We start from the raw sequence: 21041 nt of genomic DNA, 5'->3' as shown, positions 1-21041 counted from the left end.
TCATGATCTCACAGTTTGTGAGTTCAAGCCCCACATTGGGCTCTCTGCTGTCAGCACAGAGCCCACTTTGGATCTTCTGTCCCCCTCTCTCTTAACCTCTCCCCCCCTCTCAAAAATGAATAAACATTAAAAAAATAATAAAATTATAATAGTAACCTATTAATCAGTACCTATTAAATACCTACTATAAGTCAGACAGTTGTACACCCCACTTAAGTGCATCCCTATGAGGTATAATCTCCAGTATTTCCTTCCAGTGTTTTTCTGTGTATATATGTACAATTGACCCTTGAACAACATGGAGGTAGGGGCGGTGACCACCCTGTGTAGTTGAAAACCTAAGCAGGGGCTCCTGGGTGGCTCAGTCAGTTAAGCATCTGACTTTGGCTCAGGTCATGATCTCACAGTTCATGAGTTCAAGCCCCACATCAGGGTCTCTGCTGTCAGCTCAGAGCCTGCTTCAGAGCCTCTGTCCCCCTCTCTCTTTGCCCCTACCCCACTTGCAGATGCACACATACTATCTCTCTCTCAAAAATAAACATTACAAAAAGAAAATCCAAGTATAACTTTTGACTCCCCAAAAACTTAACTACTACTGTTGATTGGAAGCCTTACTAATAACAATTGATTAGCACATATTTTGTATGCTATGTGTATTGTATAGCATACTCTATACATACAGCATACAATATATATAGCATACAATAAGCTAGAGAAAAGAAAATGTTATTAAAAATCATAAATAAAATACATTTACAGTACTGTACTTATTTAAAAAAATCCACATGGGGTGTACCCACACAGTTCAAACCCATGTTGTTCAAAGGTCAACTGTATATAGAATTTCTCTACAAAGTTAGCATCGTATTTTAACTCCTTTAAAAAAATGTAACATGGTGGAGGGGGAGCCTGCCTGGTTCAGTCGGTAGAGCATGGGCCTCTTGATCGTAGGGTTGTAAGTTTAAGCCCCACACTGGGTGTACAGATTTAAAAAAAAAATAAAAATGTAACATACAGGAGCATTTTTATGTGTCAATAATTCTTTTAATAGATTAAAGTCTATGTTTTTAAAGATTCTTTTTAAAAAATGTTTATTTTATTTATTTTGAGAGAGAGCACAAACAAAGGAGGGTCAGAAAGAGACAGAGAGACTCCCAAGCAGGCTCCATACCATCAGTGCAGAGCCAGACGTGGGATTTGATCTCATGAACAGCAAGATCATGACCTGAGCTGAAACCAAGAGCCAGACGCTCACCAACTGAGCCAGCCAGGTGCCCCGACTAAAGTCTATTTTTAGAGCAGTTTTAGATTTACAGCAGGAGCAGGCTGAAAGTACAGAGAGTTCCCATATACTCCCTGCCCACCCCATATTCACCCCAGGGCACAGCCTCCCTTGACTATCAACATTCCTTACCAGAATTGTACATTAGTTACAATTGATGACGAATCATTATTATTCGAAGCCCATAGTTCACATAGGAGTTTGCTTTTGGGGTTGTACATTCTATGGGTTTTTATGATGTAAATATGTCTCCATCATAATAGCATACAGAATAGTTTCAGTATCCTAAAAATGGTCTGTGCTATGCTGTCATTGTTTTTTTTTAAATGTTTATTTATTTTTGAGAGAGAGAGAGCAGGGAAGGGGCAAGAGAGGGAGACAGAGGATCCAAAGCAGGTTCTGTGATGACAGCAGTGAGCCAGTGTGGGGCTCGATCATGACATGTGAGATCCTGACCTGAGCCGAAGTCACCCACCCAGGTGCCCCAGTCATTGTTTTTTTAAAATGTTAATGAGTATATCCATTGTATGAATATAGACAAAACTGATTTAACTAATCCCCTATTATTGCGCATTTAGATTGCTTTCTTATCTCTGTTTTAAAGATGAGAAAATTAAGACCTGGTGACGACCTTGTGATTTGTCCAAAGTCAACTGACTAAAATGCAAGCAGAGTTGAGATTAGAATCCTGGTCTGTTTCTGTCTCCGCAGCCCACACGCTTTTATGCCACCACTCTGACACCATTAATCCTTCCTTAAACTGTCTCCCTTCAATTTGAAACCGAGTGTTCTGCACAAACAGACCAGCCAAGGATCCAAGTATGGGTTGAGAAGGGCCAGCAACACAAAAGAATGAGGTGGACCAACTGAGATGGAACAAATTGAAAATGAGAAGGGAGGTACAGGGACATAGAAATAAGCAGAAGGTGGGAGGTAGGTACACAGAATACTGGTTACAGTATAAAGGACACTGGGTTTGGGAAACTGAAGGGGAAAACTCTTGCTTTTATCTCTGTATGTAGGAGAGAGCAAAGATAATCTCAAGGCCATGTGGGGAGCCAGGAAGGATTAAGGTTTCTGGGAAAGTAAATGAGACAAGGGAGGATAAAACTCTCTGGGACTAGAAGGCTAGGAGAGGCTTAGTGTGGGAAGGAAGGCCCAGAGCAAAGAGGCAAGCTAGAGCAGGCACTGGACACCAAGCCTAAACGTTCCTAAATCTGTGGCAGGACTCCCCTCCAGCCTAAGCCTCCTCCAGTATCTCAGACACTAGAAGCTCTCCAGCCCTTAGGGGTTGGAGGAGGAAAGTAGGGGGCAGAGACTGCAAAGTGCACTAACTATAATGGGGACTGAGGAAGGATCCTGGCACACATATATTTTTTTTAAACCAGTAGGCCTAACGCTAGTGCCCCCTCCCCCTCCCCCACTTCTCAAGCTTCACCCTCAGCCACACCCACACGCTAAGGACCATCCGGGAGTGGAGGGAGGGAGGGACAGGGAAAAGCGTATGTGTGCGCGCGCGCGCGTGCGTGCTCGTGCAAAAGAGAGGCAGAGGGACTGGAGACAGAGACTGAGACTGAGACAAAAAGAGACTGGCAGAGAGAGAGAGAAAGAGAGAGAAGGAGGAGGAGGAAAGAGACTGACAAGGACAGAAGGAGGGAGGGAGGAAGAGAGGGGCTGAGAGAGAGAGACAGAGGAGGAAACACAGCTCTCGGCCTTGGTGAGGAAAACTACTGTAGAGATAAGGCAGGGAGCTCCTGCTGGAAGACTCTGGGAGAAGATCCCAGAACTTACCCTAAGACCGTTGAGGGAGTGGGGGAGTGTCTTTGCGGGGCCTGGTTTTGGGGTCATCAGGCAGTAACGGTTACTGCATAGGCGTTGTCACTGAGCCAGAGCCATTTAACCCGCCCTGGGTGGCTGGAAACCAAGCCTAAGACACCCCACAACTATGACATTCAGAATGGTTAGGGGAGCCCAAGGCTGCAGACAAGGGAAGGAGGGGCACGTGAGGGCTGGATCCCTGCCTACCCCCCCCTACTCCGCTGTCACTCATTACCCCAACAGTCTCCCAGGGGGCGGGCCCCGGAGAGGTGGGGTTGGGGGGAGGGTAATCTTGGCAGGCGCCTGCTGCATGGCGTAGGTAGGGACTGTCGGGGGGGGGGGCGGACGCTGGGGGGTTGAACACGAGTGGGAAGCGAGGAGAGACACGGGGAGGGGGAGGGGACCGGGAACCATTTGAATGAGAGGAGGGGATCACGGGTAGAGTGGGCTCCAGGAGGTAGGGCGGGCACGGGTGTGACGGGGTTGGGGGGGAAGGGGAGAAGACTCTTGAGCCAGGTAAGAGAAGCAGGTGCGTAGATGTATTTTTTGTGGGTTAGTGTACTCGGCCGTTCCGTGGAGAGGGGGTGCCGCCTTTCCCGAGGGCGGGCTTCAAAGCTCCAGAGGCTAGCTTTTCCTCCTCAACTAACGGGGCCCCGGGCGGGGGCTCAAGCTCCATCTCCAACGACTACGCTCCACTCCGCAATTTCCAGGCGGCCACTGGGCTGGGAGTCTCGCGCCGGGGGCCGGCGCTGTCTCGCGAGCCCCCTCCACGAGCCAGCCAATGGGGTTGGTTGCTGGCGCCGCCCGCCCGCCTGGTGCAGAGCGCTGGGCTCTGTGAGCGGCGCTGCCATTTAAAGGGGCCGCGACCCCTGTCCCGGCTGCTAGGGAGGGAGGTGGAGAAGGAGCGCGGGGCCGTCGCTGTCTGCAGTTCTAGGCTTGTAGCCGGTACACTAACCCTGCCGCAGGTAGGGGTCGGGCCTGATCAAGCCGAACCGAACCTGCAGGCGGGATTTCGCCGTAGCCAGGAAGGGTGGGGGGGGTCTAAGGAGAGATCGTAGCTCCAAAATGTCTTCCTGTAAATGCCTGAGGTGGGGGGTGGGCAACAGGAGAAGGAGGACTGGGGGAGCAATAGGAAGGGGGAACGGGGCTGAGGAAGTGGGCGACCCTGAAAGGTAACTGGGGGGAGGGGTTAGGAAGGGCAGTTTGTGGGGGCGAGGGAAGGGCTGAGGGGAGGACCTTGCAACGCGGGGAGGGGGGGGTGGGGCCAGACAGGGTGGGTAAAGACTGGGGAGCTGAGGGGCTCTGGGAGAGAGGGGAGGAGATAAGAACTGAGATCGCGGGGGTGGGAAAGGCTCTTGGTGGCAACAGCCCTAGGAGACTCTAAGGGGGGCGTTCAGCCCGAGTTGGGGGGGTAGTGAAAGGTAGAGGGGGAGGGGAACTGGGAGTTGCAGTGGGGTGGCGGGGGCAGGCGGGGAGGGTGGAACGACCGACTGCCTGGCTAGTGTGGGCACGGGGCCAGGGCGGGGAACGCCTCTCCCCACAGGGGGCGCTGTATGGGGGGGAGTGGTCATTGGGACTAGAGCCAGTGGAAATGCTTGTCGGTGTGGTGGGGGCTGTTCATGAGAAATCCAAGTGGGTGATGGGGTGTGTCTCAGAACCTATATAAGAAGGAATTCTGGCGAAGACCACCTCTTTTGCCCCTTCTTCTACCCCTAATCTACAGCCCATATCCAGTCATCCTCATGGACCCCAGTGACTTTCCCAGTCCGTTTGACCCATTGACCCTGCCAGAGAAGCCCCTGGCTGGAGACCTTCCAGTAGACATGGAATTTGGAGAGGATCTACTGGAATCCCAGACTGCCCCAACTCGAGGATGGGCGCCCCCTGGCCCTTCTCCATCCTCAGGAGCCCTGGACCTGCTTGATGCCCCTGCTGGCCTGGAAAAAGACCCTGGAGTCCTGGATGGAGCCACTGAGCTGCTGGGGCTGGGGGGGCTGCTCTATAAAGCCCCCTCTCCCCCAGAGGTGGACCATGGTCCTGAGGGGACCCTTGCTTGGGATGCAGGAGATCAGACCCTAGAGCCTGGACCAGGGGGCCAGACCCCTGAGGTGGTACCACCTGAGCCAGGGGCTGGGGCAAATCCCTCTTCACCACAGGGATTACTAGAGCCTTTGGCTCCAGATTCGCCAATAACACTGCAGCCCCCCCATATTGAAGAGGAGGAGACCACCAACATAGCTACAGGGAGAAGGGGCTCCCCTGGGCAGGAGGAGGAGCTTCCCCAAGGGCAGCCACAGAGCCCAAATGGTCCCCCCAGCCCTTCAGTGGGAGAGACTCTGGGGGATGGAATCAACAGTTCTCAGACCAAACCTGGGGGCCCTAGCCCTCCTGCACACCCATCCTTGCCAGGTAGGTCACCTAATCAGCTGGAGAATCCAGGCTGGGGAGAGGGTAGGGGTAAGTAGGGGTGGTTGTGTGTCTGGGGAAAGCGTAAGGGAGGGGGAAGAGGGTGGACAGACAAGAGTAGGGATATGTATGGAGAAGGAGTGGGGAGCTTGGAAGGGAGGACGAGGGGCTGTGATGAAGATTAAGGAAAGTAGGGGTAGGGAGGCAGCTCAGTGGCTATGGGAGGGTAATGGGGGGAGGTTTCAGGGGGTGGGTTGGGAAGAGTGGATTTGTTGGGAGAGGTTCCCTTTTTCTTACCCCCAGGGGGCTGTTGTGCCAGGGTCCTTTCTTTACAATTTGGAGAGGACACCAGGCTTCTTGGTGCTAAGATCTTTCCAGCTGTTTTGTTCTAGAAGAGAGTGGGGTTTCTGGGTTGGATGAATGATAACTAGGTTCTGGAGCCACCAACAGCATAGTGATTTCAGGGGAATGGTAGAAATGCAGGGCCTGGAATTGTGTCTCTGATAGGGGAGGAAGAGCCTGGGCTTGAGAGGCTCTGATTTCCCCCCTCTTTCTGCCTAGTGGTGTGCCTCTCCCAGGTTGTGACCAGGGTCTTGGGCCTTATATAACCACCTGAGTCCAGGGGAACCTCTCCATACATAATGCTTCCTTTTCCCTTTGCTACCTTTGGGTGCTTACATTTGTTGTCAGTGAACTATATAAGTTCTCTGATGAAAGACCTGTTATCGGTGTTTCCTTAACTCCCAATGATTGGGACAGAGGCTGGGGGGAAGGCTAAGATTTTTTTTTTAATGGAGAATAGCTGCCCCCTCCCCTCCCTTAGAACAGAGCTTGAGGTAACCCTGAGAGGGGCCCCAAGAAGCCACAGGCACTTGAGTTTTCCCTTTCAGTTTTGAGTATGTTCTTCCCCAGGAATGGAGGCACAGAGGTTGGGCCAGAGAGGGGGGTGGTGAGGGCAAGCTCAAGATTTAGGCTGTTTTCTGCTTCCTTTGCAGGAGATGGCCTGACTGGGAAGGCGAGTGAGAAGCCGCCTGAGAGGGTGAGGGGGGGAGGGGATTGGAAGGAGTCTGGTTCCCCCTATAGCTCTGGGAAGGACAGACCCTTCATTTTCCCTCCCAGATGTTGTTCTGGGGAGGGCTTGTGCAAGGAGAGTTAGGAGGAAGTGGGCGGGGGGGGGGGGGAGCTCTTGTGTCTCCTGCTTCTTAAGGAGAAAGTCCAGCCTCCTTTTCTCCCCTCCTCTCAGTCCTGGGCTGAGGGTCCCTACTCTCCCTTCCCCCTCCCATCTCTGTACCCCCCCCCACCCTGCACCAGTACAGCAGGCCCTTTAGCCTGCCCCTGGTGTCAGCTTTCCTCCCCTCCCATGTTTCCAAGGTGCAGAAGAGAAGCGAGCGCGTTAGAAGAGTAGAGCCTCCAAAACCCGAGGTTGTGGATTCCACTGAGAGCAGTGAGTAGGACTTGAGGAAGTGTGACCGAGTGGGATGTGGCGGGCCACAGATCTCCTGGCTCCCATAGTGCTGCGCCCTGCAGAGTGTGAAGTGCCTATCTCTGCTGTGGGTTGGCATGGGAACCAGGGGCAGTGGGGGAAATTGAAAACAACAGCAGCGAGAATGGAGTTTCCTGTTTCAGCCATGCCATCCCTGTCCTGAATCTTCTCACTCAGAGCCCTCCTGGGCCCTCCCAGGGAGAGTGCCACCAGTGGCTTAAGATGCCAGCATGATGCGGGTGGGGGCGCAGAGGAAATAAGTAGGGGGATGGCGCTCATCCGAGGAGCCAGTATCTGCTGAGCTGCCCGTTGGTCAGAGGAGAGCTGGTCCAGTAGCTTTTGCTCATGGTCCGTGCCCCCACTTCCACAGTTCCAGTGTCAGATGAGGATTCTGATGCCATGGTAGATGACCCCAATGATGAGGACTTTGTGCCATTCCGGCCCCGGCGCTCCCCTCGCATGTCCCTACGCTCAAGCGTGGCACAAAGGGCTGGGCGCTCTGCGGTAGGCACCAAGATGACCTGTGCTCACTGCCGGACGCCACTGCAGAAGGGGCAGACCGCCTACCAGCGCAAGGGGCTGCCTCAGCTCTTCTGCTCTTCATCCTGTCTCACCACTTTCTCTAAGAAGCCTTCGGGCAAAAAGACCTGTACCTTCTGCAAGAAGTACGTGAAGGTCCCCAGGGTGCAGGGAGGGCAGGGATCAGGCCGGGAGTAACTAGTGATCCGGGGACTGTGGGCAAGAAGCTAGCAGAGTGGAACTGGGAGGGGGGTCCGAGATTACTCGGCCCTGTGGTCATCGATCCCTGTGGAGGGGTGGGAGCCGATGAAACAAGAGGATGGTACTAAGTGGACATTCCAACCTGCTTCCACCTGCAGGGAGATCTGGAACACCAAGGACTCGGTTGTGGCACAGACTGGTTCAGGAGGCTCCTTCCATGAGTTCTGCACGTCCGTCTGTCTCTCCCTGTACGAGGCCCAGCAGCAGCGCCCAATCCCACAGTCTGGGGATCCTGCCGACGCCACTCGCTGCAGCATATGCCAGAAGACTGGAGAGGTGAGGAAGCTCGATGGGGGCTGATTTGCAGAGCCTGGCTAGCCCTGACCTGCCCCTGCCATCCTGGGGCTGCAGGGGCCAGGCCCTGTGGAAGAGGGGAGTGGGGAGGAAGGGCAGCCATCGTGAGGGAGCATATTCAAGGATAGAGCTTCTCCAGGATGTATGCAGCCGGCCTTCCTTGCCTCCCGGGACCTCACCATCAAGTCGGCAGCCCGATGTGCAGGTTGGGGGGTCCCTGGGCCCACTGTGTGCTGTGAAGGTCTAGGGTGAGGTGGGGCGGGCCGTCCTTGCTTCAGGGTGGGTGGTGGTGCCCAGGCCCTGGCTCAGGGTGTGTGTGTGTACGGCAGGTCCTACACGAGGTCAGCAACGGCAGCGTGGTGCACCGGCTCTGCAGCGATTCTTGCTTCTCCAAATTCCGGGCCAACAAGGGACTGAAAACCAACTGTTGTGACCAGTGCGGGGCTTACATCTACACCAAGACCGGGAGCCCTGGCCCTGAGCTCCTCTTCCACGAGGGCCAACAAAAGCGGTTCTGCAACACAACCTGCTTGGGGGCGTACAAGAAGGTGGGGCCGAGGGAGTAGTGCATTAGAGGGCTGTGGACGGGGGTGCGGTTCCTGGGTGACAAATAAAGGTGCCTGATGGGTCGAGGGTTGGGAAGAATAAAACAAATAAAGGGGGTTTCAATTGTATCTGTTATGTTTTATTTTTGAAGCTGGCTGGTGGATACACAGGTCTTTGTTATATCATCATCTATCCTTTTTTTGTATGCCTGAAATATCTCATGTTTTAAAAAATTTAACAAATAAAAGCGAAGGGACAAATCCAGCCTCAGCCTCTCCTTCCCCATCCTCACAGAAAAACACACGTGTGTACCCATGTGTCTGGTGCAAGACCCTGTGTAAGAACTTTGAGATGCTATCACATGTGGATCGTAATGGCAAGACCAGCTTGTTCTGTACCCTGTGCTGTACCACCTCTTACAAAGTGAAGCAGGCAGGGCTCACTGGTAGGTGCAAAGCCCTCTTCTCTGAGACCCCTGCTGGCCTTCCTTCTACCTCCCGTACTCCCTTCTAAAGTGATCCCTGCTGCCCAACCTCAGCCCCGACCACATCTTCCCATGGATTTCCTGTTCCATCTCTGCACTGCCTTACACCTTCTGTGTGCTCTCTCTCTCTCTCCTTCTCTATCTCTCTCTCTCTCTTTCTTTCTCTCTCTCTCTTTCTCCTTTTCTCTCTGTGCCCCAGGCCCTCCCCGACCCTGCAGCTTCTGCCGCCGCAGCCTCTCTGACCCCTGTTACTACAACAAGGTTGATCGCACAGTCTACCAGTTCTGCAGCCCCAGCTGCTGGACCAAGTTCCAGGTACTCCAAACCCTGGACCAGGGATGAAAGAAGGGTGTGGTGACACAGAGAGGGTATGAGAGTTGGGGCAGGTAGGCCCGGGCAGAACTAAGAACCAGCCTGACCCCCCCCTCCCCACCGCCCCCACACACCTCCCTTACTTGTCTTCCTTCCCTCCAGCGCACAAGCCCTGAGGGGGGCATTCACCTGAGCTGTCACTACTGCCATAGCCTCTTCAGTGGCAAGCCTGAGGTCTTGGACTGGCAGGTAAGATCCCCACCCCCGCCGACATCCTGCCACATAGACCGGACAGCTGTCTGAAGGGGGCCTTCCCTCCACTTGGCTCTCGCCGGATCGGGATGTCACAGCTCTGTCCTCCCCGCCCTGTGCCCCTCATCTCAGGACCAGGTGTTCCAGTTCTGCTGCCGCGATTGCTGCGAGGACTTCAAGCGGCTCCGGGGTGTGGTGTCCCAGTGTGAGCATTGCCGGCAGGAGAAACTCCTGCATGAGAAACTCCGGTTCAGTGGGGTGGAGAAGAGCTTCTGCAGCGAAGGTAAGGAGGTGGGGAAAGGCGCAGAAGGGCCTGAAACTTCCAGCCAGAGAGGGTGGGGGGGGAAGGAGGAGGGCTTGCAATGTGGCACTTGGGGCGCGGTCGGGGGTCCTCTGGTCACTGTGTTGTCCTCCTCCCATCCCCTCCCCCTCCTCCGTCTCTCTGTCCATCCGGAGGCTTCAAGGTACGAGAGGCTGGTGGAGGTTTTAGGTGGACCATCTTGGAAAGGTTGGGCCTCCTGGCCATGGTGATCTCTGGGTCTCTGGACTCTCTCCTCTTGCCCTCTTCCCAGGCTGTGTGCTGCTGTACAAACAGGACTTCACCAAGAAGCTGGGGCTGTGCTGTATCACTTGTACCTACTGCTCCCAGACCTGCCAGCGTGGAGTCACCGAGCAGCTGGATGGCAGCACCTGGGACTTCTGCAGTGAGGACTGTAAGAGCAAGTACCTGCTGTGGTACTGCAAGGTAAGGGGGGCAGGACACTGGAAAGGAGGGAAGGGGCGCCAAGGGGCACAGGCTATTACACTGGCCTCAGGGTGCGGGCCGATCTCCAGGGAGGGGGCTCTGGTTGGCCCGGCTTCTGAAGGGAGCAGCACGGCCTCTCCCAGGGCAAAGGGCCCAGCCCACTTTAGGGAGGCAGGTCTGACTGTCCTGTTGACGCCCCCCAGGCCGCCCGGTGCCACGCCTGTAAGCGCCAGGGGAAGCTGCTGGAGACCATCCACTGGCGTGGGCAGATCCGTCATTTCTGCAACCAACAGTGTCTGCTGCGCTTCTATAGCCAGCAGAACCAACCCAACTTGGATACCCAGAGCGGGCCTGAGAGCCTCCTGAACAGTGAGTGCTGGGCAGGGGGCATGCTCTGTTAGCACTGGCCTGGACCCTTTTCACCTTAGGCCCAGCCCCTCTCTCCCTTCTCTCTTGCTTTCACCTCATCCTTGGCCAGACAGAGCTCCTTGTACTATATTCTTTTTCAGCTTCTGGACCGTGCGGGTACTAGGGGGAGCCTTGTTTCAAGGTCCCTAGAGTTCGAGTCTACTCGAACTGTATAAAGGATGTGTTTTGAGGGGATGGACACTGACCCAGGTGGGATGGGGCATGTGGGGGGCTGTGGTTAATTTTCAGAGAGCTGGAAGTGTCGGCATAAGCTCTACCTTTGAGGAGACCGAAGACTATTGTTTCTAGAATGTCACCTCAGTCTCTCCACTGCTTCAGGGGTACCAAACTTCCGAGGGTCATCTGAGTGGAAGGTCTCCAATTGTGCGTCATTGGGGGAACTGTCTTTTGGTCTTCTTGGCAGCCAGGAGCAAAGAACCTTCTTGGCCAGTGTTGCTGGGGCCTAGAGAAGACTACATCTAAGGATGGGGGTGGTGAGGAGGGGATATTCTAGATCTCCCATTTGCATCTAGTGTGCCTTTCAATGGAGCTCTTGTGGAACGGGGATGAGAGCGGAGAGCAAGTTCCTCAGATGAGAGCATTCATTTGTTTTGACCTATAGGTCAGTCTCCCGAGTCGAAGCCCCAGGCACCATCTCAAACCAAAGTGGAGAACAGCAGTACAGTGAAGACCCCAGAGGAAAATGGGAATCTGGGCAAGGTCAGGGCAGAAGCCAAGGGGGTGGATGGCCTCAGAGGAGGGTATGCTGGTTGGCAGCTCTAACATTCCTTGGTCTCTGCAGATCCCTGCCAAGACCCGATCGGCTCCTGCTGCTTCCACCCCTCCTCCACCCCCGCCACCCCCAGCAACACCCCGCAAAAACAAAGCGGCCATGTGTAAACCACTGATGCAGAATCGGGGGGTCTCCTGCAAGGTGGAGATGAAGTCCAAAGGGAGTCAAACAGGTGAGCCAGGGTACCTAGACATCCCAGGCTACATTCCATAGTCCTAGGCCTCCAGCCCTGTGCCTGGGAACTGGACAGGGGGTTTATGAGATGGCTGAAGCATTGTGCACATGGTTGTCCCGGAATTCTCGAGTTGTCTCTCAGCCTCTGGTTCTAGGGCAGTTTTGTGACACTGAGCACATGTTAGAGCTTTTGGGGTAGAGGGGGACAGGCAAGCGTCAAGCTCTGGGCCAGATGTGGTACATCTAGCAGAGGCTCTGAGAAGACCCCTTTCTTGTCAACAGAAGAGTGGAAGCCACAGGTGATAGTGCTGCCCATCCCAGTGCCCATCTTTGTGCCAGTGCCTATGCATCTGTACTGCCAGAAAGTCCCGGTGCCTTTCTCCATGCCCATCCCGGTAAGTTTCCCTGCCCTTCCTGGTGTGGTCTCCTTTACCCTTTCAGGATTGAGACCCATGCTCCCCGCCTCCCCCCTTAGTCTCATCAGCTGTCCCTCTCATTCACTGGGGTGGTTGTTGGTGTTCAATTGGGATTCCTGCCTCCAGGTGCCTGTGCCCATGTTCCTGCCCACCACCTTGGAGAGCACAGACAAGATTGTGGAGACCATTGAGGAGCTGAAGGTGAAGATCCCTTCCAACCCCTTGGAGGCCGACATCCTGGCTATGGCAGAAATGATTGCAGAGGCTGAGGAGTTAGACAAGGCCTCATCTGACCTTTGTGGTACGCCATGGGGGGTGGTGATGAGGGAGACAGGGTGATACTGGCCTGTGTCAGCCTAAGGGGGAGGAGTGTGGTAATCTTGGTGCCTTAGAAGGACTGGGGAGTAGTTGGGATTAGCCCCTGAAGGCCTGTGAGGGTGCTAGGCAGGAGCTGCAGTGACCAAGCCACCTTCCCTGTCCCCCAGATCTTGTGAGCAACCAGAGTGCAGAGGGGCTTCTGGAAGACTGTGACCTGTTTGGGCCAGCTAGAGATGATGTCCTGGCCATGGCCGTCAAGATGGCCAATGTCTTGGATGAGCCTGGGCAAGACTTGGAGGCGGACTTCCCCAAGAGTGAGTGGGACTTGAAGTGTGTCCACTGGGTGCAGTAGCATTTGTGCCGAGAGGCATGAAGTGTCCCTTGTGATCTGAGCATGACCCCAAAACAGTGCTCCTTGTGACCCTGTGACAGAAGGTTCTCACAGGCACTAGTGCCAGAGATACCGGGACAGGCGCACTGTTTTGCAGTTGTGTTTAGCTTTTGTTTAATCGCGGCAGAACACATAACATAAAATTTATCATCTTAACCCTGTTTAAGCATGCAGTTCGGTAGTGTTACGAACATTCCCATCATTGTGAGTTTTTGCATTTATGTGCCTCAGAGCGTGTTCTTGGTACAGCTTTGCTGCTTCCTACCGAGTACAGTAAGGCTGTATAGGAGTCTCATCTCCAGTCAAGTGGCCAAGTGGCAGGGGTAGGGTGTGAGGACCACAGGGTTGAGATCTTAAAAAAATTGATTTCTTCCTCCTTTCCTCTCTAACAGACCCTCTGGACATTAACCCAAGTGTAGACTTCCTCTTTGATTGTGGCCTGGTAGGGCCCGAGGATGTGTCTACTGAACAAGACCTTCCCCGCACCATGAGGAAGGTGAGGGCCAGGGCTGCTAAATCCACAGAAGGAGGAGGCTCAAAGAGTTTTTTTCGGGGGGGTGGGGGCGGCTCTTGTAGTCAAGCCGGTGGCCTTAGTTTGACTTTCCTAACCTCTGTTGTCTGCCACTGTGAGTACCAAGAAATAGCCACACTTTCTCTCTTCACGAGGTCACCAGGGCCATTTCTGGGGCTCTGTGCTGTGGAAGCTCGCTGCGTTCTTACATCAGGCCCTTGCTTCCCCAGTGGTCAATACTATCCTGACTGGCTTCCGTGGTGCCCCTGGCCCTGCTTCTGCCACCCCTTTCCTTTCTCTTCCCCTCCAGGGTCAAAAGCGGCTGGTGCTTTCAGAGAGCTGTTCCCGGGATTCCATGAGCAGCCAGCCTAGCTGTACTGGACTCAACTATTCATATGGTGTCAATGCTTGGAAGTGCTGGGTGCAGTCAAAATATGCCAATGGAGAAACCAGCAAGGGGGATGAACTGCGCTTTGGCCGTAAGTATGGCGTGGGGGTGGGGAGGAAGGTACCCCGTGCTCAGGGGAGGGGCCCCCACCCATTTACCTAAAACACAGGGCCCCCTCGATGTGGGGAGAGGAGGAGGGCCAGGGCTGCAGTTCAGCTGAGGATGTGAGGATGTCTAGGGGTGATAAGGCCGTGATCACCGAAGGGTGTCCTGTGAAGATGGGGAGGAGTTGCAAAATAAGGGGAGAGGCTGTCTAGGTTTAAAGGCTGAGGGCTTTTTTTTTTTTTTTTGTAATGGGTGGGTTTGTTCTGGAGCTGGATGCACTAAGGGATGAAGGGATTAATGATGGAGCTAAATGAAATTCTCCACGTGGAGTTCTCTTAATCCCATCTACCTCCACTGTGTATCACTACAGCCAAACCTATGCGTATCAAAGAGGATATTCTGGCCTGCTCAGCTGCTGAACTCAACTACGGTCTGGCCCAGTTTGTGAGAGAAATCACTCGACCCAACGGTGAACGATACGAACCTGACAGTATCTACTATCTGTGTCTCGGCATCCAGCAGGTATCCCTGGCACGCCGCCTCGCTTGCCGTCACTCTCAACATAGCAGGCAGGATCCCACCGTAAATGACTCTGTCCCGGCCCCTGTTCCTCACCCTGCCTCCTACCCTGAGCAGGTCCCCTTGGTAATCCTCCAGAACCATTCTAGGAAGGGAAAGATGGGTAGAGCTGAACTCTTTGGGTGGCGGGGTGATGTGTAGTTTCCCCTGCAAGAGGTCGGCTGCATGTTGTCTGACGAAGGAGGCTGGGCTTGTGAAGAACCAGCGACAACACGGCTCCCCAGACTTCTTCCTCTTCCAGCAGGGCCCCGGTATCTCAGAGTGGGGGGGTATCCCTGGAGAAAAGCACTCTGGGTCACCTAATCAAGCAGTGCTTTCCCATTGCCTCCTCATTATCGAGGTTGCCATGCTCGGTGCCTTTGGCATCACGTCTTTCCTCCAGAACCTAGAGTCTAGCTTTCTGTGCATGTTTTTCTTTCTTCAGTACTTGCTGGAAAACAATCGAATGGTGAACATTTTCACAGACCTTTACTACCTGACTTTCGTTCAAGAACTCAACAAGTCTCTGAGTACCTGGCAGCCCACACTCCTCCCTAACAGTAAGGGACAGGGACCTTGCAACCCCTCTGCCCTCTTCTCCATGCTTTCAGTACACCGTTCCAAGAGTCCTGGGCTGTTTGGTCTGCTACTCTCCACAAAGTGTCTGAGGGCAGGAGTTACGTCCCTGGGGGGGCCTCGGGGTTGAGAGCTAGAGGGGCCAGAGCCCCCATCCTTGAACACGACCTAGGTCTAGGTCTGAAAAAGGTGGTTTGGGTTTTGGTGGTGAGTGAAGAAAGAAGAGAAGGCACTGTGGGACTCCTTGGGGTTTACATCTCCCTGCCTGTAACTCGAGGGTGGTAAGAGAAGCTCCAAGTGCAAGTGGAAACCATTTAAAAAGCCCAGTTCACTGTCTACTGTAGCAGGGTGTCTGCGTTCTCTGTGCAGTTGTCACTTACTGGCCAGCGATGGGGTGGGAAATGCTCGTGAGCGGGGCGTCTGGGATCGGAAGTGGCTGGGTGGGGGTGTTTGATCACTCCTGACTGGCGTCTCCCCCTTGACCATTGCAGATACGGTGTTCTCCCGCGTGGAGGAAGAGCACCTGTGGGAGTGTAAGCAGCTCGGGGTCTACTCACCCTTTGTCCTCCTCAACACCCTCATGTTCTTCAACACTAAGTTTTTTGGGCTCCAGACAGCCGAGGAACACATGCAGCTCTCCTTCACCAACGTGGTGCGGCAGTCCCGCAAGTGTACCACCCCTCGGGGCACCACCAAGGTGGTGAGCATCCGCTACTATGCCCCCGTCCGCCAGAGGAAAGGGCGAGGTACGAGGCTATCCCCCGACCCCTTTATCTTTCCCCCTCCCTGCTTTCCCCTCTCAGGCCCCTTCATGACTGCTGGCTTGGCCCTCTCCTTGTCTTCCCTACCCCTTCCATTACTGTGTTTGCCAAAAAGGCGAAAATAGCCAGTCCTGCAATCTGCTAGGCAGTGGCTCTTGCAGAAATAGGAGGTCACTCAGCTGCCTGTATCCTGCTCCCCTCCTTTTTCTTTTTCTTTTTCTTTTTCTTTTTCTTTTTCTTTTTCTTTCTCTTTCTCTTTCTCTTTCTTTTATTTACTTATTTTAAAAGAAATATTTCTTTGTGACCTTTTTTTAAGTTTATTTGTTTATTTTTGAGAAAGACAGAGACAATGTGAGTGGGAGAGGGGCAGAGAGAGGGGGAGAGAGAGAATCCCAAGCAGGCTCTGCACTGTCAGCACAGAGGCCAATGTGGGGCTCGAACTCATGAACCATGAGATCATGAGTTGAGCCAAAACCAAGAGTCGGATGCTTAACTGACTGAGCCACCCAGGTGCCCCTCTTTCTTTTTTTTTAAGTTCAGTCTTTTTTTTTAGAGGTTTATTTATTTTTTTTTTTTAATTTTTTTTTTTTTTCCAACGTTTATTTATTTTTGGGACAGAGAGAGACAGAGCATGAACGGGGGAGGGGCAGAGAGAGAGGGAGACACAGAATCGGAAACAGGCTCCAGGCTCTGAGCCATCAGCCCAGAGCCTGACGCGGGGCTCGAACTCATGGGCCGCGAGATCGTGACCTGGCTGAAGTCGGACGCTTAACCGACTGCGCCACCCAGGCGCCCCAGGTTTATTTATTTTTGAGACAGAGAGAGAGTGAGCAGTCAAGGGGTGGAAAGAGGGAGACAGAGGATCCGAAGTAAGCTCTGGGCTGACAGCAGAAAGTCCAACGTGGGGCACCAGCTCCTGAACTGTGAGATCATGACCTGAGCTGAAGTTGGATGCTTAACTGACTGAGCCACCCAGGCGCCTGGTGACTTTCCTCCTTTCAAGGAAATGTACTTTCTTGGGGTGGATGGTAGACAAGTAGGAAGCTGCTGGGTGTGTTCAACTGTGGGGGAGAGTTGACAGGGTGAATAAGAGGCTTTCCCTGGTTCGGTGCTGCTGGGTGTGACAAACTGCACCTTGGTTTCCATTCTGGCCCTGGAGTCCCGTGCCATCTGAGTGCAGTTCCCAAAGTCTCTTCTCTGGACCTGAGCCTCTGCCTGGGCTGAGGTACTGGGGGCTGGGACCATTGCTGTTTCCCTGTCCTGGAAGGCTAGCCCAGCCTTGCCATAGGGTCTGTTTTGTCAGTATGCATGCAAAGCTTCTGAGATGACGTCTTCAGGAAATCATTTTGGGGAGATTATAAAGGGAGACCTTGGCAGTGAGAACCAGGGAGGCCCACAGAACAACTCCCCCCCCCCCCGCTGTCACAGGACCTGTTTGCTTGACGTGGGGAGACTGACCGACCCTTCTTCTGCCTTTATTTCTCTGTGAGACTGTATTTGGTGTCCTGAGGCCTTCCCCCTGTGCCCTGGACTGTGCTCTTGGAAGTGGTTCATTGAGGCTGTGCTTGTAATGACTCTGGGTCATTTGCCTCATCTGCAGACACGGGCCCTGGGAAACGGAAGAGAGAAGAAGAAGCTCCTATCTTAGAGCAGCGTGAGAACCGCATGAATCCCCTCCGCTGCCCCGTCAAGTTCTACGAATTCTATCTCTCAAAATGGTGAGTTGGAAGCTTTGCAGGCGTGGCATTAGCATGGGGACTCAGGGAATCTACTTTGCCCTGGTAATTGATCTCTGTCCTCCCACCCCTTCCCCCACCCACCTCGCCACTGTTATAGCCCTGAAAGCCTCCGGACTCGCAACGATGTGTTCTACCTGCAACCTGAGCGGTCCTGCATCGCCGAGTCACCTCTCTGGTATTCCGTGATCCCCATGGACCGCAGCATGTTGGAGAGTATGCTCAATCGCATTCTGGCTGTGCGTGAGATTTACGAGGAGCTGGGTCGTCCTGGGGAGGAAGACCTGGACTGAGCCCATGTGCTATCCGTGTCTGTCTTTCACACCAACATCTGGCCTGGGGCCATGTCCCACAGGGCGACTGGCCCAGGAACCAATGCTACTCATCCTGAAGGGCCCTGACTGCCCTTCTCTACTCATCCATTCCCTGCCTTCCCTAGGAACCCCTGGCTCTTACCTTCTTCCACACCACTTGACAACCACAGGGCCCCAGTCCTCTGCACCCAGGGGCTGGTCTCCCAGCGATGGGCAAAACCCAGCTTGGCCATTTCCTTTATGCTTCAGAGTGAACCCCTTCTCCTGGGGGCCCAACTCTGGGTGGAGTGTTGAGAGCTCTGGTGATCCTGTTGGCTTTGGGTTTCCTGACCCATCCCATGTAGGTAAAGCTCCCTGTTCCTAGGTTTGGCCAAGGGAAGAACCCAGCTGCCTTCTCTGCCCTGTGCCCATCCCCTCCTTTTGCTCTTCCCCGGTACCACGCTAGAGGGTCTTGTATGGACGACGGGAAAGAAAGTATGGCAGTAATGAGGGGACCATTTACCTAAACCACAGAGCTTAGATGCTCTTCCCCTCCCATGAGATAACTAGTTGTTGGAATCCCCGCGCCACCTCACTCCCCCTCCCCACCCCTGCAAGCACCAGCCCTTGGTGCCTCCATTTAAAAAACTTCCAAATGCTTTCTTTCCCTCAAAGGCAGAAGATGACTCTAAGTGTGGGGAACTGACTCCTGTCCCCTTGGTTTATGTGTTTGTTGCTCTCTGCCGTCTTAGGTTGGCATGAGCCATGGTGTCAACATGCTTAGCCCCCTTCTGTAACTGCCTCCCTTTAGTTCAATGGACAGAGTTTCCCAAGGCAAAAACTACCTTCTGACTTGGATTGGGGCTGGGTTTCCCCACTCGTGTTCTCCCCCCATCATAAGAGCCAGGCCAAGCCTTTGGGGGCCCTGGGTCATACAGGATGGGATGTGTGGTCAAAGGATAGGTGAAGAACTGTGGGCATGGGTCCTGTGCCCACTGCCTGCATCTCTCTTCCCCATCTTGCCTTCATAGTTCCAGAAAACTATTAGCGTCCAGCAAAGGGGGTACCCAGTTCTTTCCCTGTTGGCTTTGCTGTTCCCCAGCCTCCTTTTTGTGTTTTTATAACTGTTACCAGTTTAGCCACTGTTTAAATTGTATATATTGTTCTGAGGCGCCTGGCCTGTCCCTTCAGTGAGCCATGCCCACCCTTGTGTTGTAGTGAGAAGCTGTTGTCACAACTAACCTCTGTCTCTGGAATTGTTTGTTTCAAATAAAGAGTTAAAATTGTCCTTTGCCTTCTCTGGGGGAGGGAGAGCGGTATCAGGAGAGGTGGGGGCCTTAGTGGACCAGTGCCAGACCACTTCAAACTCTCAAGGGAGTAAAGAAGTGAGATGTCCCACCTCAGTTTCAAGAATCATTTTTACCTGCCTCGCTGAATGAATCCACTAGGAAATATGGTCTTTTTATTTTTCTTTCATTTTTTGAAAATTTACTTATTTTGAGAGAGAGAGAGAGAGAGCGAGACAGCGCGAGTGGGGGAGGGGCAGAGAGAGAGGAGAGAGAATCTCAAGTAGGCGCAGAGCCCGATGTGGGGCTCAGAGTCACAAACCATGAGATCATGACCTGAGCTGTAACCAAGAGTTGGACGCCCAACCAACTGAGCCACCCAGGTGCCCCACGGTCCTTTTTAATAACAAGCTTCCAAATACTTAGAGGGGGGAAAATCAATTTCACAGCCATCTGTTGAGGACCTACTATGTGAAGGGCCTAAGCAGAGAAGACAAAGATTCATGAAACCAGGGTCCTATCCCCAGCAGGCTCCCAGGCTACAGGGGAGACAGACCACTGCACAGTTAGTTGTGAGACAGGCAGAATGAAATATCTAGTGCTGTGGGAGAATAGGGAGATAATTCATTTCAAGTTTACAGGGATGTATGTGCAACTGAGTGAGCTCGCTGGGGGCGATGGCATATAACCGGGGCCTCAGGGAATAAGTGGGAGGGGTTGGGGGAACCAGTACAACCAAAGCCATAGGGAAGCCAAGTGTGAGGCTGAAGTTTTCCAGCCAGGCAACCTGCAGCTTTAGGGAGGAGATCCTCACAACAGTATAAAGGATGGGGGGGGGGGGGGCAGGTAAGTGTGGCTGATAGATTCTGTGGGCCTTGATGGGGGCTGCGGGGATAAAGAAGGAAAAGGGAAGATGGATTCAGATATTTCAAAGGTCAAGGCTATAGGATCTGGAGGAGAGGGAAGCGCTGAGCATGAATCCCAGGTTTCTAGCCTTGATAACTGGGAGGGAGAGTGAGATGCCTTTCACCAAGTTGGGAAACAAGAGCAGGGTTGTTCTGTTTTATTTTTGTTGATGTTTTTTGCCAGGGAGTAGGGGTAACGGGGTTGGTAACAAGTTGAGGTTTGGGTCATGTTGCGTTTCTACTGAAACACTCAAGTGGTGGGCTGTGCGACATAGCAAAAAGAACACCCAAACTGAAGTTTCTAATCCTAGCTGTGCCACTGAGAGTTGGGCAAGCCTACCTTTTTGAGCCTCACCTTAAAAATGCGTTCATGAGGCACCTGGGTGGCTCAGTCTGTTAAGCGTCCAACTTCGGCTCAGGTCATGATCTCATGGCTCGTGGGTTTGAGTACCGCGTCGGGCTCCCTGCTGACAGCTCAGAGCCTGGAGCCTGCTTCGGATTCTGTCTCCCTCTCTCTCTCTGCCTCCCACTCTCAAAAATAAATAAACATTAAAAAAATGCATTCATATTCTGCCCTGACTTTCTCACAGAACTGCTGCAAAGGCCAGGTGAGAAAATGGATATGAAAGAGCAGAATCGATGCTAGATGTTACCATATATACTAGGCAGTTGGGAATGTGGGTCTGAGGCTTAGAAAAGAGATGAGGTGTTTATTCTTTTTTAGGCTTTATTGAGGTACACTTGACATATAACATAGTATAGGTTTAAGGTGTAGAGCTGTGCCGATTTGATACGCTTATATATTGCAAATGATTACCACCATAGTGTTACCTAACACCTCCATCCCATGGCAAAGTACCATCTCTTTTTGGGGGGGTGAGAACGTTTAAGATCTACTCTCTTAGCAACCTTCAAGTATATAATATTGTTAACCATAGTAACCATGCTGTACATTAGATCCCCAGAACTTGGGGTGCCTGGGTGACTCAGTCAGTTGGGCCTCTGACTTTGGCCCAGGTA

At 53.2% G+C, this 21041-nt stretch overlaps 1 protein-coding gene across 3 annotated transcripts; it reads left to right on the top strand.

Annotated features, from left to right (window-relative positions):
- The first annotated feature begins 3394 nt into the window (after positions 1–3394).
- Positions 3395–19116, top strand: ZMYM3 (zinc finger MYM-type containing 3). Of its 3 annotated transcripts, none has more exons than XM_043571478.1 (25): positions 3395–3419; positions 4824–5509; positions 6502–6545; positions 6878–6950; positions 7360–7654; positions 7868–8045; positions 8393–8611; positions 8904–9054; positions 9293–9408; positions 9568–9654; positions 9790–9940; positions 10230–10402; positions 10606–10771; positions 11433–11530; positions 11613–11775; positions 12060–12172; positions 12320–12494; positions 12679–12825; positions 13295–13398; positions 13724–13892; positions 14277–14428; positions 14910–15024; positions 15532–15786; positions 17402–17519; positions 17638–19116. In XM_043571478.1, the coding sequence occupies exons 2-25, from the start codon at positions 4843–4845 to the stop codon at positions 17828–17830; spliced, it is 4122 nt and encodes a 1373-aa protein (XP_043427413.1). In that variant the 5' UTR covers positions 3395–3419; positions 4824–4842; the 3' UTR covers positions 17831–19116. The 3 variants fall into 3 exon arrangements, with proteins under 3 accessions (XP_043427413.1, XP_043427412.1, XP_043427414.1); XM_043571477.1 differs by lacking the exon at positions 3395–3419 and adding an exon at positions 3890–4065; XM_043571479.1 differs by lacking the exon at positions 3395–3419 and adding an exon at positions 3918–4065 and having other exon boundaries at positions 6884–6950.
- Positions 19117–21041: the final 1925 nt, after the last annotated feature.

This window comes from Prionailurus bengalensis, chromosome X (assembly GCF_016509475.1).
Source record: "Prionailurus bengalensis isolate Pbe53 chromosome X, Fcat_Pben_1.1_paternal_pri, whole genome shotgun sequence".
NCBI lineage: Eukaryota > Metazoa > Chordata > Mammalia > Carnivora > Felidae > Prionailurus > Prionailurus bengalensis.
This window is presented reverse-complemented; position numbering and strand designations above follow the sequence as displayed.

Coding starts and splice junctions, on each gene's coding strand:
- ZMYM3 (XM_043571478.1), top strand. CDS start 4,843: ATGGACCCCAGTGACTTTCCCAGTCCGTTTGACCCATTGACCCTGCCA. Junction 7,655..7,867: donor ACCTGTACCTTCTGCAAGAA/GTACGTGAAGGT, acceptor TTCCACCTGCAG/GGAGATCTGGAACACCAAGG. Junction 12,173..12,319: donor CTTTCTCCATGCCCATCCCG/GTAAGTTTCCCT, acceptor TCCTGCCTCCAG/GTGCCTGTGCCCATGTTCCT.